At 39.5% G+C, this 15,561-nt stretch overlaps 1 protein-coding gene across 2 annotated transcripts in view; it reads right to left on the reverse strand.

The window, feature by feature from the left end:
* The window catches only part of LOC117400283 (sodium channel protein type 4 subunit alpha-like), a 165,461-nt gene that overhangs the window by 59,412 nt on the left and 90,488 nt on the right, over positions 1-15,561 (reverse strand). For both annotated transcript variants that reach the window (XM_059023366.1, XM_059023365.1), the window contains one exon: positions 2,157-2,600. In XM_059023366.1, coding sequence (XP_058879349.1) covers positions 2,157-2,600 — 444 coding nt within the window. The remainder of the gene's footprint in view (positions 1-2,156; positions 2,601-15,561) is intronic.

A 15,561-nucleotide genomic window follows, 5' to 3' on the forward strand; every position in this document is an offset into this window, starting at 1 on the left:
ATATCACATGAGCTGCAGTCTTCAACCTCTGTGTCTGCCATTTCGGCTGCTAGCCAGCCTTGACCACAACACTACCCTACCAGAGACTGTAGTACACAGGACAGGTATATCACAGGAGCTGCAGTCTTCAACCTCTGTGTCTGCTATTCCGGCTGTTAGCCAGCCTTGATTGCAACACTACCCTACTAGAGATTGTAGTACACAGGACAGGTATATCACATGAGCTGCAGTCTTCCACCTTTGTGTCTGCGATTCCTGCTGCTAGCCAGCCTTGACCACAACACTACCCTACCACACAGCCATAGCAAATGGTGAGCTATTGTGCTACTCATATTAAAATATATAACACAAACAAAGGAATCCCATTCAAAACTGTAATATTATTCATGTCTCCAACAAAATATGGATAAATTATATTTAGGCATCTAGTTTATACCAGCAACCTTTACTCACAAAACAAGAGTATACTTCAAAACTCCTCCCACTGAACTGTTCCACCTCAGCTCAACTCAACACACAGTACAAACACCTCATTTCAAACCCAGTTCACACCCTCAGTCCTTCTTATTACTGAATGGAAATCAACACACTCCCAGAGGTCCTGACTAGAGAGAGAGGGGCTTCAGCAAAAGAAGGCATGACAACCCAATTGATTGATGACCCGGCTATGCCCAAGACCTAGGACTCTGAATACACAACTTAACAAATCCACATGTTCTCTTTGTGGGTTGAACAAGGAAGCTGTTACAGTGGGTTTGCCTCTGTTGAATTTCTCCAGGAACAGATCAACAGCTTCAATAACTCATACATCTCAATAAAACCAAATAAACATTAGTCATGTTGACACAATATCAACAAAGTGTCTTTTTCAATTTCTTCTTCAAGAATAGGTTGCAAGTAGAAAAACATGCTGTTCGGTATTTGCTGTATGTTCTTTATACCATTATAGTTCATTGGACCAGCCTAACATAATCGCCATGACATATATTTTAATGTAAAGTTCTAACGGTTCACCACTTTAACATAAACTATCACAAACAGACACCGCCCAAATGCTTTGTCAAACTGCACCTCGAATCACAGCAGAGTAACACTTTACATTTAGGGTCTCTAATTACTGTGTATTTACATAGTAGTTACTTAGTAAATACATGTGGACTTACACATCATTACAATTTTATTATACATAGTTACAATGTACTTAATGTGTAAATATAATGCACGATTTAACCCTAACTCTAACCCTGACCCTGAACCTATCCCTTACCCTAATCCTAACTCTGAACCTAAGCCTAACCATTTTCACATACAATTGTGTACTTACATATATCGTGCAAAAAGATTTACACATTAAGTACATTGAAACTGTGCATACTGTATTCCTTCGAATTTAAGACACACTTTTCAAACCAAAATAGCCTGCGTCTTAAATTCAAGTACAGTAGTGATGCGTATATTAAAATCGCCAACAAAAGACATGACTACCCGAGTACACAAACAGCAACGTGACTTACTGCCGAGAAAAGATAAACCAAAACATTACTGCCCGATCTCGAATCATTCATGACATGCAGGCAGCCATTTTCAAAGAAGCGTCATTAGCTTCCTGAGGAATTTGAAGAGAAGCTTTTTCCATTTCAGTGTTTCATTATTAGGCTCAGTTCTAACAAACAGTACCAGCTTGGACAGATCAGAAATGCTAATCAGACCCCCGTATTTTTTCGACATGCCAAGCAATACCACAGTTCACAAACTGGGAGAAAAACAGGTGTCAGTAATCACAACTGGAAATGAGAAACAGCATATAACTGTAATGCTCTGTGTGACAGCAGACTGGAAATGAGAAGCAGCTCATAACTGCAATGCTCTGTGTGACATCAGATGGCTGCAAACTGCCTCCATATGCGTAATTGAGGTTGTCTCTTTATAAATGCATATTTATTTGATGTTTAGTTTTTTCCTCAAATTGAGGGTGGGAAATTTGGTCTGTGTCTTAAATTCAGGGGTGTCTTAAATTTGAAGGCACATGGTAATAACATTGTAATTATGTGCAAGTACACATGTATTTACTAAGTAACTACTATATAAATACACAGCAATTAGAGACCCTTCATGTAACACTGGTGTCTGGTCAAGCCCCCAGTGCCAGTGCTCACCTCTTTACTGAGCTCCATGTCGCTGTAGATGCTCTGTGCATCGTCTTCAGGGAGCTCCACGTCGGACTCCCCCGGAGCAATGGGCACGTTGATGCACAGGTTGGGGTTGGTCATGTAGTTGTCAGTGTCAGGGAGCACGTACTTCTCTCGCCCGATGCCCCCCGTGGTCCCGTTGCCCTCCCTCCAGTCCTTGGCGCCAGGCTCTCCCGTGTGGTTGCCCAGGTAGTTGAGGGCGGTCATGGCATTGGCCTCCTTGGCCTTTTCCCTTCGCTTCTTGAAGTCTCCGCTGAGGAAGTCATAAACTGCGCTCTTGAGCAATGTAATGCCGCGGTGGATTCGCGCGAAAGCGATCTGGAGATTGTTCATCTCGCCATCGTCATCGGGGGCCGTCAGATTGTCCGCACTGAATGAGCTCAGCAGCAAAGCCAGGAAGAGGTTCAGTACCTGGGGAGAGGAGCGGGAGAGGACAGTGTTAGAGTGATGTTCATTAGCACAGTGCAACAGTCTCAATGACTGGGTTAGAGTGATGTTCATTAGCACAGTGCAACAGTCTCAATGACTGGGTTAGAGTGATGTTCATTAGCACAGTGCAACAGTCTCAATGACTGGGTTAGAGTGATGTTCATTAGCACAGTGCAACAGTCTCAATGACTGGGTTAGAGTGATGTTCATTAGCACAGTGCAACAGTCTCAATGACTGGGTTAGAGTGATGTTCATTAGCACAGTGCAACAGTCTCAATGACTGGGTTAGAGTGATGTTCATTAGCACAGTGCAACAGTCTCAATGACTGGGTTAGAGTGATGTTCATTAGCACAGTGCAACAGTCTCAATGACTGGGTTAGAGTGATGTTCATTAGCACAGTGCAACAGTCTCAATGACTGGGTTAGAGTGATGTTCATTAGCACAGTGCAACAGTCTCAATGACTGGGTTAGAGTGATGTTCATTAGCACAGTGCAACAGTCTCAATGACTGGGTTAGAGTGATGTTCATTAGCACAGTGCAACAGTCTCAATGACTGGGTTAGAGTGATGTTCATTAGCACAGTGCAACAGTCTCAATGACTGGGTTAAAGTGATGTTCATTAGCACAGTGCAACAGTCTCAATGACTGGGTTAGAGTGATGTTCATTAGCACAGTGCAACAGTCTCAATGACTGGGTTAGAGTGATGTTCATTAGCACAGTGCAACAGTCTCAATGCTTCACCACCCATCTCCTAAGGTTCATTACAATTATGAAAGCTTTTAATGTGACATCTTACTGACTAGTTAGTTGGAAATTGCATTGGTAACACTTTACATGGTGTCTCTAATTACTGTGTATTTACATAGTAGTTACACAGTAAATACATGTGTACTTACACAGAATAGCAATCTTATTATACATAGTTACAATGTACTTAACCTGTAAATCTTTTTGCACGATATATGTAAGTACACAATTGTATCAGAAGAGGATTAGGGTTAGAGTTAGGTTTAGAGCTAGGGTTAGGGTTATGGTTAGGTTTAGGTTTAGAGTTAGGGTTAGGGTTAGGGCTAGCATTAGGGTTATATCATACAAAACATTTTACGCAATAAGAACATTGTAACTGTGCATAATAACATTGTAATTATGTATTAGTACACATGTATTTACTAAGTAACTACTATGTGAATACACAGTAATTAGAGACACTTAATGTAAAGTGTTAACATTGCATTTGTGTTGATATCTTCAAATGATCTCTTAAAATGACAACTGTATACAATTAAAAGAAAACAGTAAACATACATTACACTTCTAATTGTAAAATGTGTGAAACAGCTTCAGTTTACCATCAGACTCATAACAGCAGTTAATCTAAAGACACATTGGATACAGGCTTCAATTTCACTGCTGACCGGTAGCTACCACCAGTACTATTCATAAACAGGACTCCAATACATTCAGTTCTCAGAGTTCAGTGCAAGGGTCAAGACTCAGCATTACTGTAATCTGCACACAACCTTTGCATGTCACAACAGACAGTTTATTACATCACACTGCCATAATATAACCCTGGCAACTGCAAGTGACGGAATAACTCAAACCAACCTTTGTACTACATAAAATGAATTATTAGGTGGCCTTGTGAACTAGTGCAACATGACTGTTAAAAATCAGCCCAACCCAGTCTACAGTTTAAAGTGCTGGCCATTGCTAGATTCTATAGAGGATTTGCCTGGAAGTGCCTTATGTTAAGATAGAAATTAGTTACAGAGTGTTGTTTTGTAATACCCTCCTATTTTAAATGTTGCTGTGCTTTGTCTGTGTATTTTCTGTTCCTTCTATTCGAATGATGTGAGTTCTGAATGTAAAGGCAAGTTTGTAGAAGTTACTGATAAGGACATTCCTTATTTGGGTATGATATATGGAAGATGTGTATGTGTGTTGTAATCTCTTGCAGTGATATGTCTTATTAGCATGGTGTGTGTGTGTGTCAAATGCATACATTCTTATTAGAAGGACTAAGAGGGTACCAAGTTATATTGGAAAACAGTTATAAAATAAGGAATTGTTAAAGAATGAGGTAACCACAGGTTGGGTATAAAAAGGCTTGTATAGAACTTATTTGTTGGACCAGAGGAATGAGGACTGCACATTCTATCATCCTCTGAAATGGATGTGTAATAAAGCATCAGTATTAGACTGACTCATTGTTGTACTGAGCGATTCATTCTAGGTTAATCTACACACTAAGACTCACACCAGTGAGTCAGTAACACTTAGATATTTTTAAGCAGAAATACTGTATAGTGCCATGCAATGCTGCTGCATAGCAAGAAATGCCAACAGGAATGAAAAGGCCTGCATGTTGATTTGAAAGTTATTCAGCTTCTGTAGTTCAGCAGTGTGCACATGTAGTAGAACACCCCATTGCTTCTGTAGTTCAGCAGTGTGCACATGTATTAGAACACCCCATTGCTTCTGTAGTTCAGCAGTGTGCACATGTATTAGAACACCCCATTGCTTCTGTAGTTCAGCAGTGTGCACATGTATTAGAACACCCCATTGCTTCTGTAGTTCAGCAGTGTGCACATGTATTAGAACACCCCATTGCTTCTGTAGTTCAGCAGTGTGCGCATGTATTAGAACACCCCATTGCTTCTGTAGTTCAGCAGTGTGCGCATGTATTAGAACACCCCATTGCTTCTGTAGATCAGCAGTGTGCACATGTAGTAGAACACCCCATTGCTTCTGTAGTTCAGCAGTGTGCACATGTATTAGAACACCCCATTGCTTCTTAGTTCTGATTTGTTGTGCATATGAATCCAAACCACTGTAACTGAAAATCTTGAAAACATCGTCAACATAGGCAGATTAGTGATTGTCTAATATAATTGATAACTTTAATTAAAAATAGTAAGAGATAAGGAACAATGGTGAAATGCATGAGACTTTTTATAAGTTGCTTAAGATGCCTAATTAAAACACAAAGGGCCCTATTCATAAAAGTACTTGCCGGCTGCCGTAATAAAACGAATTTCGTTTCAAACTAACGGAAGTCGTCCATATTGCTTTTCATGAGCAAACGGGCGACTGTCGCGAAGCATAAAATTATCTGAGCAAACGGGCGACTGTCGCGAAGCATAAAATTATCTGAGCAAACGGGCGACTGTCGCAAAGCACTTTATGAATGGGTATACAGTTGTTCAAGAACGAAAATCCGCCTCTTTCTGATGACATCATCAGCACAATTAAAATCCCTGGGTGGCGTTGGTAGCTGTTGCAAGAAGAAAAATGGAATCCACCGACAGTAGCCTACTACCGAAACCTGAGTCTGCAGCTGCCAGTCACGGCAGTTTGCAAAACCTGATTCTAATGTCCCTATCGCGTCTGCCAAAAATTCAGGACATGTCATAATTTAGAAAAAAAAGTATTTTTTAATAAATACTTTGTATTTTTGTTTTGTTTGGCAGCGCTGGTAAACATATTTCCATACACACACATAAGATTTACATTCTTAACTGCAGGACCAAAAAATAAATAAATAAATAAACAAAATGCACTGTAGGAGGATGTCTGAATAATACTGTAATTCTAGTAATAATAATAATAATAATAATAATAATAATAATAATAATAATAATAATAATAATAATAATAATAATAATAATAATAATAATTTGGAAAACATTAAATGTTAATCTTACAAATTCTCAACTATTATTATTATTATTATTATTATTATTATTATTATTATTATTATTATTATTATTATTATTATTATTATTAATAAACCCCGCTTAAAGCAGGGAATCAGTCAGGGGCAAGTTTATGTATCAGTGAAAGTTTCACGCTGTATTGCACACTGTACACAAAATGAATTGTTTTGTGGTACGCGAAAAACAAAAAAGAGATTCCCTTTCAAACACTGATCAAGCCTCGCACTTGCAATACCAAGCAATTAAAGATGTCGTTAGTTTAGACTTGACTGTAGAAAGCGTTCAATAACGCTTAGTTATCGACAGCATTTTGCTGTCGTTCACTCTTATGAATAGTAGGTTAACGCTCAGGACCGATTAAAATGTTATGCTAATGAGGTCATCGTTACGCTTTATCTCAATTTGTTAAAAACATGCCTTCATAGACGGAAATCGTTGGTGCTTAACAACGCTTCTCAATTATCTCTCATGAATAACAACTGCTGTTAAATAGGCGGCTGTAGACGGAATCCGATCATGTGCTCTAACATTGATCAGTGGTCTAACATTTTCACATAAGAGTGCCTATTGCTTCTATATCACTACTGATAGAAAATTGAAATCTTGAGATGTTCTAATACATTTGCACACTACTGTACATCACACTTTCGAGTCAAAAGTTAGTCTGAAAACGTAACCCTTCCCAAGCAAGCCACAGCAAACTTCGAGCCTCAGTGTTACGTTTGAAGCAAGTCACAGCAAACTGGGAGCTTCAGTGTTACATTTGAAGCAAGTCACAGCAAACTGGGAGCCTCAGTGTTACGTTTGAAGCAAGTGACAGCAAACTGGGAGCCTCAGTGTTACGTTTGAAGCAAGTGACAGCAAACTGGGAGCCTCAGTGTTACGTTTGAAGCAAGCTTAGGCATTCAGTTCAAGCTTGACCTCTCCAATTTGGCTTTCAAGACGGCCACTAATTGAGGATTTATTTTTAAACAAATGCAGAGAAAAAGGACTGGAGCCGATATTTTAAAAGTGAGCTTAATTAAAATCCACATTCTTACTGAAATAAATAAACATCTAGATCAAATATCTGGAGGCTGTGTGAGTCAGTTGCTATGGAGACCTATTGTTTTGATTAACAGTGCTTCTAATTCTTCATCATTGCCCTCATTTAGTTGTGTTTGGCCATGTGCTGTTTTGTTTGCACAGTCATGCCTTATGATTACCTGTGCAATATGTCACAGCACTAAAACTGGCTCTTACAGGTTTGCACAATCACAGAGGCAATGTTTACTATACAGCCTACAGCAGCCTGCACAGATTTCATTTTTCTAAACCAAAAAAGAGCATTTGAACCAGCATTTGATACATTACATCGGTAAACCTGTTTTCATGTTTGGGTTAAAGATGAAAACCGATGTAACTTTTTGGTCATAATTACTGTTTATCAAATCTACAGTTTCTGGAACAGAAAAAGTGTGAATAGGAAAGTGAATTAACAAAATATATGTAACATAGATTTGAATGTTTAAGTACTTTTGAAAATCCAACTCAGAACCCGGCTCACAGCAGCACTGCATTAGTGAAGTGCTGCTGTTTGAAATATTTCCTAAACTAAACTTGGAACACCACTTGAAACAAAAAAAAACATCCACTCCACTTCAAACCACATATTCCTCCTGTTCTGTACTTCTGAAGTATTATGATTTTACTAACTTTTTATAGATTGTTTGTATGGATGCTTAGCAACCCATGTTGCCACCAAAAAAACCTTAAAAGCAAAACACTTGACATAATTCTGCACAGGGCTTCCAAAGCATGAGCTGAAGAACACGAGAGATATCCATGATAACTTGGATTGACTGAAGGAACTGGACATTACCTAAAACTGAAACTCCAGGGAGATCACTGTCCAGGATAACTGGGATTGACTGAAGGAACTGGGCACCACCTAACACTGAAACTCCAGGGAGATCACTGTCCAGGATAATTGGGATTGAATGAAGGAACTGGGCACCACCTAACACTGAAACTCCAGGGAGATCACTCTCCAGGATAACTGGGACTGACTGAAGGAACTGGGCACCACCTAACACTGAAACTCCAGGGAGATCACTGTCCATGATAACTGGGATTGAATGAAGATCTGGGTACTACCTAACACTGAAACTCCAGGGAGATCACTGTCCATGATAACTGGGATTGACTGAAGGAACTGGGCACTACCTAACACTGAAACTCCAGGGAGATCACTGTCCATGATAACTGGGATTGACTGAAGGAACTGGGCACTACCTAACACTGAAACTCCAGGGAGATCACTGTCCATGATAACTGGGATTGAATGAAGGAACTGGGCACTACCTAACACTGAAACTCCAGGGAGATCACTGTCCATGATAACTGGGATTGACTGAAGGAACTGGGCACTACCTAACACTGAAACTCCAGGGAGATCACTGTCCATGATAACTGGGATTGACTGAAGGAACTGGGCACCACCTAACACTGAAACTCCAGGGAGATCACTGTCCAGGATAACTGGGATTGACTGAAGGAACTGGGCACCACCTAACACTGAAACTCCAGGGAGATCACTGTCCAGGATAATTGGGATTGACTGAAGGAACTGGGCACCACCTAACACTGAAACTCCAGGGAGATCACTCTCCAGGATAACTGGGACTGACTGAAGGAACTGGGCACCACCTAACACTGAAACTCCAGGGAGATCACTGTCCATGATAACTGGGATTGAATGAAGATCTGGGTACTACCTAACACTGAAACTCCAGGGAGATCACTGTCCATGATAACTGGGATTGACTGAAGGAACTGGGCACTACCTAACACTGAAACTCCAGGGAGATCACTGTCCATGATAACTGGGATTGAATGAAGGAACTGGGCACTACCTAACACTGAAACTCCAGGGAGATCACTGTCCATGATAACTGGGATTGACTGAAGGAACTGGGCACTACCTAACACTGAAACTCCAGGGAGATCACTGTCCATGATAACTGGGATTGACTGAAGGAACTGGGCACTACCTAACACTGAAACTCCAGGGAGATCACTGTCCATGATAACTGGGAAGGACTGAAAGAACTGGACACTACCTAACACTGAAACTCCAGGGAGATCACTGTCCAGGATAACTGGGATTGACTGAAGGAGCTGGGCACCACCTAACACTACATATGGTGGAAGTCATACAGTACACAGACACTGACTTGAGTTGAGGTGTAGAGTGGAAATCTGTAGCACAGAGGGTTGAGAAAAGGACAGAGAATCTGCAAAAATGCCCCAATCCACAAATCATTTCCCTGTTTAACCCACAATTACAGAACTACAGCAAATCAAAGAAGTCAACAGATTTCTTATTAGACAATTTTAGGATAAAAAAAATAATAAATCATCTTTACAAAAAAATAGGATAAAGAAGGTGTTTTTAAAGCCCAAAGTACAAAAAGCCAACCCACAAAAGTTGGCCCACAGACAAATCATTGATAAAAGTAAAGTTAAACACAAAAATAAAACTACAATAGTAGTACCAATAATACCCCGCGTTAGTCACCTCTTAAATGTGCCCCCCCCAAAACAGCTTGGTGCCCCCCGTAGTGCACGCTCTGCTGCCAGGCCTGTCATTAAGACACAATGAAGCCGACACAAACACAATGCTGGAGTGATGATGACACATACAGAACGTCCAGGCTTGTTCTTTAGGCTACATTTCATCTTATGGTAAATGTCACTACTAATGAGCCATCAAACCCCTGTAGAGAATGTACCCCAATTCCACAGTCATTTTTATTAACCCAATTCACATACAATCATTTAATAATGCAATTCCATATCAGTGATTTCAATGATCTGGTGACACTGATAAACGATGAGGGTATTATGATTGATTCCTATATGCAGGGCTGCAGAATAGTTCATTTCTAAAGCACAATTCTCTTATCAGATTCCAAGTGAAATAGATCTATTAAGCCTAGCCTATAACTTTTGTCTTTTGTTAATTATAAATGTATAATTATTTGGTTCCAGAAGGTTTGGAATTTCTGGAAGACTTGGAGTCTGTGTACCAGAAGATTTTGGACATTCTGCAACCCTGCCTATATGATTGTAAAGTGTATTCTGATATCAATTATTCCACAAAACTCTTTAATAAAAAAAAAATACTGAAAATAAAAAATATAAAACTTGCTATTTAAGAATACAGTATATTTTCCCTACAACAGCAAGGCTCGGTAAAGGAAGTAGTGCAGACTGAGCACATGTGTTCAGCAATAATTACTCTCTGGAAACCTTTAGGATCAAGCACAGTTGTTGAGAAATGTTCAAATCAATGTAAGTCTAATTGGTGTTGTGACTGTAAGCCAGGACAGAGTGTTTCTGAGGTAATGGATATTGAACTTGGTAATGTTGCAGCCCCAGATGATCTGTGTAGAACAAAGCTTGATAAAGGCTGAGGAGACACTGAGGTGAAATAGAAGGTCTCTCGCCCTGTGAGTATTCCGCTCTTGAGCGAACACGACTGAATGTGACAAGCTAATTCCAAACTGAGTTGTTCTAAAAGAACACACAGTGCCCCTGGGGAATGCAAATACTAGCTTCTTCAACAGAGCCGAGTCCTGCCAAATAAAGCATTGGCAAGACTTCTTGCAAATGTCTACCATAGTAAAAGCATAGCAAAGTGTAATAAAGCACAGTCAAAGCACAGTAAATCATAGGGAAGCATTGCAAAGACCAGACTATCTTTTTTTAAATCATGCATCAACTACATTTGCAAAAATAAATCCCCTGAAGAACCGCCAGGTGGTGCATTTTTCAAAGCTAACTCTTCAATGCGAAAATAGAAAAAAAAAGCTATACTGATGGGAGAAAGAAATGGTGACAATTACATAAAACCTAAAAGCAACAGAAGGTTTAGTCTCACTTTGGATAGAAAACAGAATTTCTATTACCAAGGCCAAGATTTAGAGCCTTATTTCTCTGTCAGGGTATAATCCATATGTGTGTGTGTACTGTAAGCAGTGGAGTCACAGAAGAGTTCCACACAGGAAGCCTCTATGCACTGACTCTTTCCTGGTGCTCAAGCAGAGTGGAACCCTTGAAATTCAGAACTCTCAGCAGACTTTCAGAAGATTCCAAAATAACATCGCCAAAACTAAGGGCTAGATTCTCAAAACTTTACCCCAAATCATCGTCAGCACAAAAACACAGCCACTCCTCCCCTTCCATTTGTAGTCTGGGCGTTCACTTTTACTGAACTATCCTCCTCCCAAACAAAGGATGTTGCTTCCCTTTTATAGCTTGTGGCTGGGGTTTAATTGACCATTAATTATTCAATCAAGGCCCCAGCCACTTTCCACATGTGTATATAGCAGGGGTGGCATTAACCACATCCCTGGCAAACTTAAATTCAAAAGAATTAATCTTTACTCAAACAGCAACAAATCTACATCTGCATGGCTTCTGCCCTGCCACAATCAGTATTGTTTATGAATTTAAATTAAAAAAATGATGCACGTAATAAAACTAAGTGAGTATAACATAATAATACTGGAGCCAAAACATATACCCCCTCCCCAACACCGCTTTTAAATTAAATGAATACCTAGGAGGCTTTTGTAGTCTATCCTACATAATACAGGACAAAACAAACCATGCTGATGCGTTGTAGGCTTCACATTGTTGTAGGATGTGTAGATAATAAAATATTATTTTAAATTGAAACTAAATTATTTCAGCATATTTTCTTTTATCTGTCTCTCATATTTGTATCCCTGCCGCTACCAGTAAGTGAGCTCCTTAACCTGTTAATAGAATAAATACCGTGCGCAACTTCAGACCTGTTGCCACCCACAATTTGTATGCTAATAAGAATTTGCCCGGTATTTCTGCTTCTAATCAGTTAGTAAATCGGGCGTGACACTTTGGGAAATTCCATGCGCAGTCATCTCAATTTTCTCTTAGTAACTGAGGCCCTTAATGTCAAGTGTTACCAAAATCAATACAAAATATAAAAAAAACAAGAACTTTAGACTTTCTATTTTTGTGTACAGTTTGAACTGTAGACTTTTACATGCCTTACATTGCTTACTATTCTTTCATACCTTAAAATTACTAAATGTGTGGTCTGGAATCCAAACCTGCATTTTCTAAGGAAAAAACTTTGTATTCATATTTATTAATTCACAGTTCATAATGAAAAGGAATACAGCAAAACATATGCATAAACATCATAGCCTGGCAACCAGGAACCTCCCAAAGCATAGCCTACTGTCTGATGTGGCGCACTCTTTAATGAATGAGATTCAAAGTTATCCTGAGCTTGAAATGTATATGCAACACCTGTTTATGTAAAAACATGTATAACATGTATCAAATAAGCTCCTTTCCCTTTTGGTGGTTATGCTCCTATTCACAACACTCCAGGAGAACAAACAGCTGGTGTCTGCTCACTGCTTCCCTGTGAAAATGATTCTTTCTTGAGTAATTCAAAAAGAATATTCATTGAAGGGAAATCATTTCCATTCTTCCAAGGACAGCCTGCCAGACATGGTAATTTACCCAGCCAGATGCAGCTGTTCTTCGCAATGTCTGGTCCAGAAAGAATCCAGTTGGCACAGACCTCCAGGTAAATCACTCTCAAGAGAGTCAAGAGTCAAGAGCACATGTTCATCATGCAATTCATGCACTGCAGCCTTCTTTCACACAGTACCTACACTTTTAATATAAAAAAACTTGTGGTAACACTTTACATTAAGTGTCTCTAATTACAGTGTATTTACATAGTAGTTACTTAGTAATTACATGTGTACTTACACATAACTGCAATGCTATTATGCATAGTTACAATGTACTTAATGTACCAGACTTTTAATATAAAAACAACTACACCAGCAAATACATTACACTACTGCCATATTAATTCAAGTTTTAACATATGAGTTATTATTTTTGTTTTATATAAATGTAGCAACCTAGAAAATCAATAATGAACTCATGCATTTGTGAATTGAGATGTATATTTCAGAAAGGTTAGAGGCTTGTTCCTGTGTTCACTCTTGGCTTCACTAACTGCGTTCACCCACAGCATTTAGCAAAGACAGACACTGAGATAACCATGATCTATAATCCTGACATCAGTGTTATCAGCAGGGTAAATGGCACCATGGCGCTAATTACTCTGTTCTGGTAAAATGTGATAAAAAGGGTCACTAGCCTCGATTCACTTGGCTTGCTCATAACCTATTTGCACAATAAAGTTGCTTCTAATCCATGTGTCAGAAATTCTAAATAAAGAACTAAAAATAAACAAACAATTCCCTTTGATTCTTAAAAGAAGTCTTGACCTGAGCTCATTTCTTGGGAGTCTGCAGCTCGCAGCTGGGTATTATAGCAACACCTGTGTGGATCAGATTGATTCCTTTACAAACCAGGGACTTTTCTTTTTTGTCCTTTTTGATTTGTTGCCTTTTGAACCATTCTGGATACAGTACAGCCCAGTTCTGTTTTTTTAGAATTCAAATAAAATCAGTTGATTGTTACCCCACATATTGCTGGAGCGTACAAAGCGGTTCTTTGTTTAACAAGCATTCTTCAAAGATGTCAGTGTTTTAGATGATGCTACGCATGTAGAGTCAGCACACTTCACAGTGTGTTATTTATAGAATATTATCTATTGGACTAGACACAAGCAGCTGACCTTTGTTACCATATCCTATCCTATCTTACTGGAAACAACAGGTGCACAGTGTACCAGGGATATGAACCACAGTACAGGGGAAGAACAAAGATTTAGAAGAAAATAAAACCAAGCTATATGCATGTGTGTGTGTATGTGTGTGTGTGTGTATATATATATATATATATATGCTTATGTATTATTTCTGGATGTATAGTAATTGTTTGGAATTATTTTATTGATGTATTGTTTATTATTGAGTATGGTTTATTTAGGTCTCTCTTTGTATTAGTGCTGGGCTATTGAGATGAGATGTACCTGTGCTAGCCCTGTGGGTGCAAAGTGAATCAAATAAACAGGAAAGTTCCTCTGTTATAATTTCATTGGTCTCAGATTTTCCAGTCTGAAAAACACACACTTTATGATAAAGAATAATTATATATACTGGTTATTTATTTGTCGCTGATGGATAAGAATATTTTACAATAGTACCCATTATATTATGCCTGATTTGATAAAGTGCCTGTTTCATTCAATTTTGCAATCAGGGTTCTGCCCATTTTTCATAATGTCAGTCGGCCACACTGTCAGTTACAGGTATTTGTGCAGTGTTGTTCATATCAGTGAGAAAGGGATCAAATACTGCAGGAAATTGTAATCTTCGCTCTGGCTTTTTGTTTCTTCCATGTACTACAAAAGGTAACTTCATTATTATTTGATTTTGCTACAACAGATGCAAACGCAACACAGCTCACTGCAGACAGCATCCATTACATGTTTCAGGGTATCCAGTCCTCAAACGCAACACAGCTCACTGCAGACAGCACCCATTACATGTTTCAGGGTATCCAGTCCTCAAACGCAACACAGCTCACTGCAGACAGCACCCATTACATGTTTCAGGGTATCCAGTCCTCAAACGCAACACAGCTCACTGCAGACAGCATCCATTACATGTTTCAGGGTATCCAGTCCTCAAACGCAACACAGCTCACTGCAGACAGCACACATTACATGTTTCAGGGTATCCAGTTCTCAAACGCAACACAGCTCACTGCAGACAGCATCCATTACATGTTTCAGGGTATCCAGTCCTCAAACGCAACACAGCTCACTGCAGACAGCATCCATTACATGTTTCAGGGTATCCAGTCCTCAAACGGAACACAGCTCACTGCAGACAGCATCCATTACATGTTTCAGGGTATCCAGTCCTCAAACGCAACACAGCTCACTGCAGACAGCATCCATTACATGTTTCAGGGTATCCAGTCCTCAAACGCAACACAGCTCACTGCAGACAGCACACATTACATGTTTCAGGGTATCCAGTCCTCAAACGCAACACAGCTCACTGCAGACAGCATCCATTACATGTTTCAGGGTATCCGGTCCTCAAACGCAACACAGCTCACTGCAGACAGCATCCATTACATGTTTCAGGGTATCCAGTCCTCAAACGCAACACAGCTCACTGCAGACAGCACCCATTACATGTTTCAGGGAATCCAGTCCTCAAACGCAATACAGCTCACTGCAGA

The sequence above is a fragment of the Acipenser ruthenus genome, chromosome 4, assembly GCF_902713425.1.
Source record: "Acipenser ruthenus chromosome 4, fAciRut3.2 maternal haplotype, whole genome shotgun sequence".
Lineage (NCBI taxonomy): Eukaryota > Metazoa > Chordata > Actinopteri > Acipenseriformes > Acipenseridae > Acipenser > Acipenser ruthenus.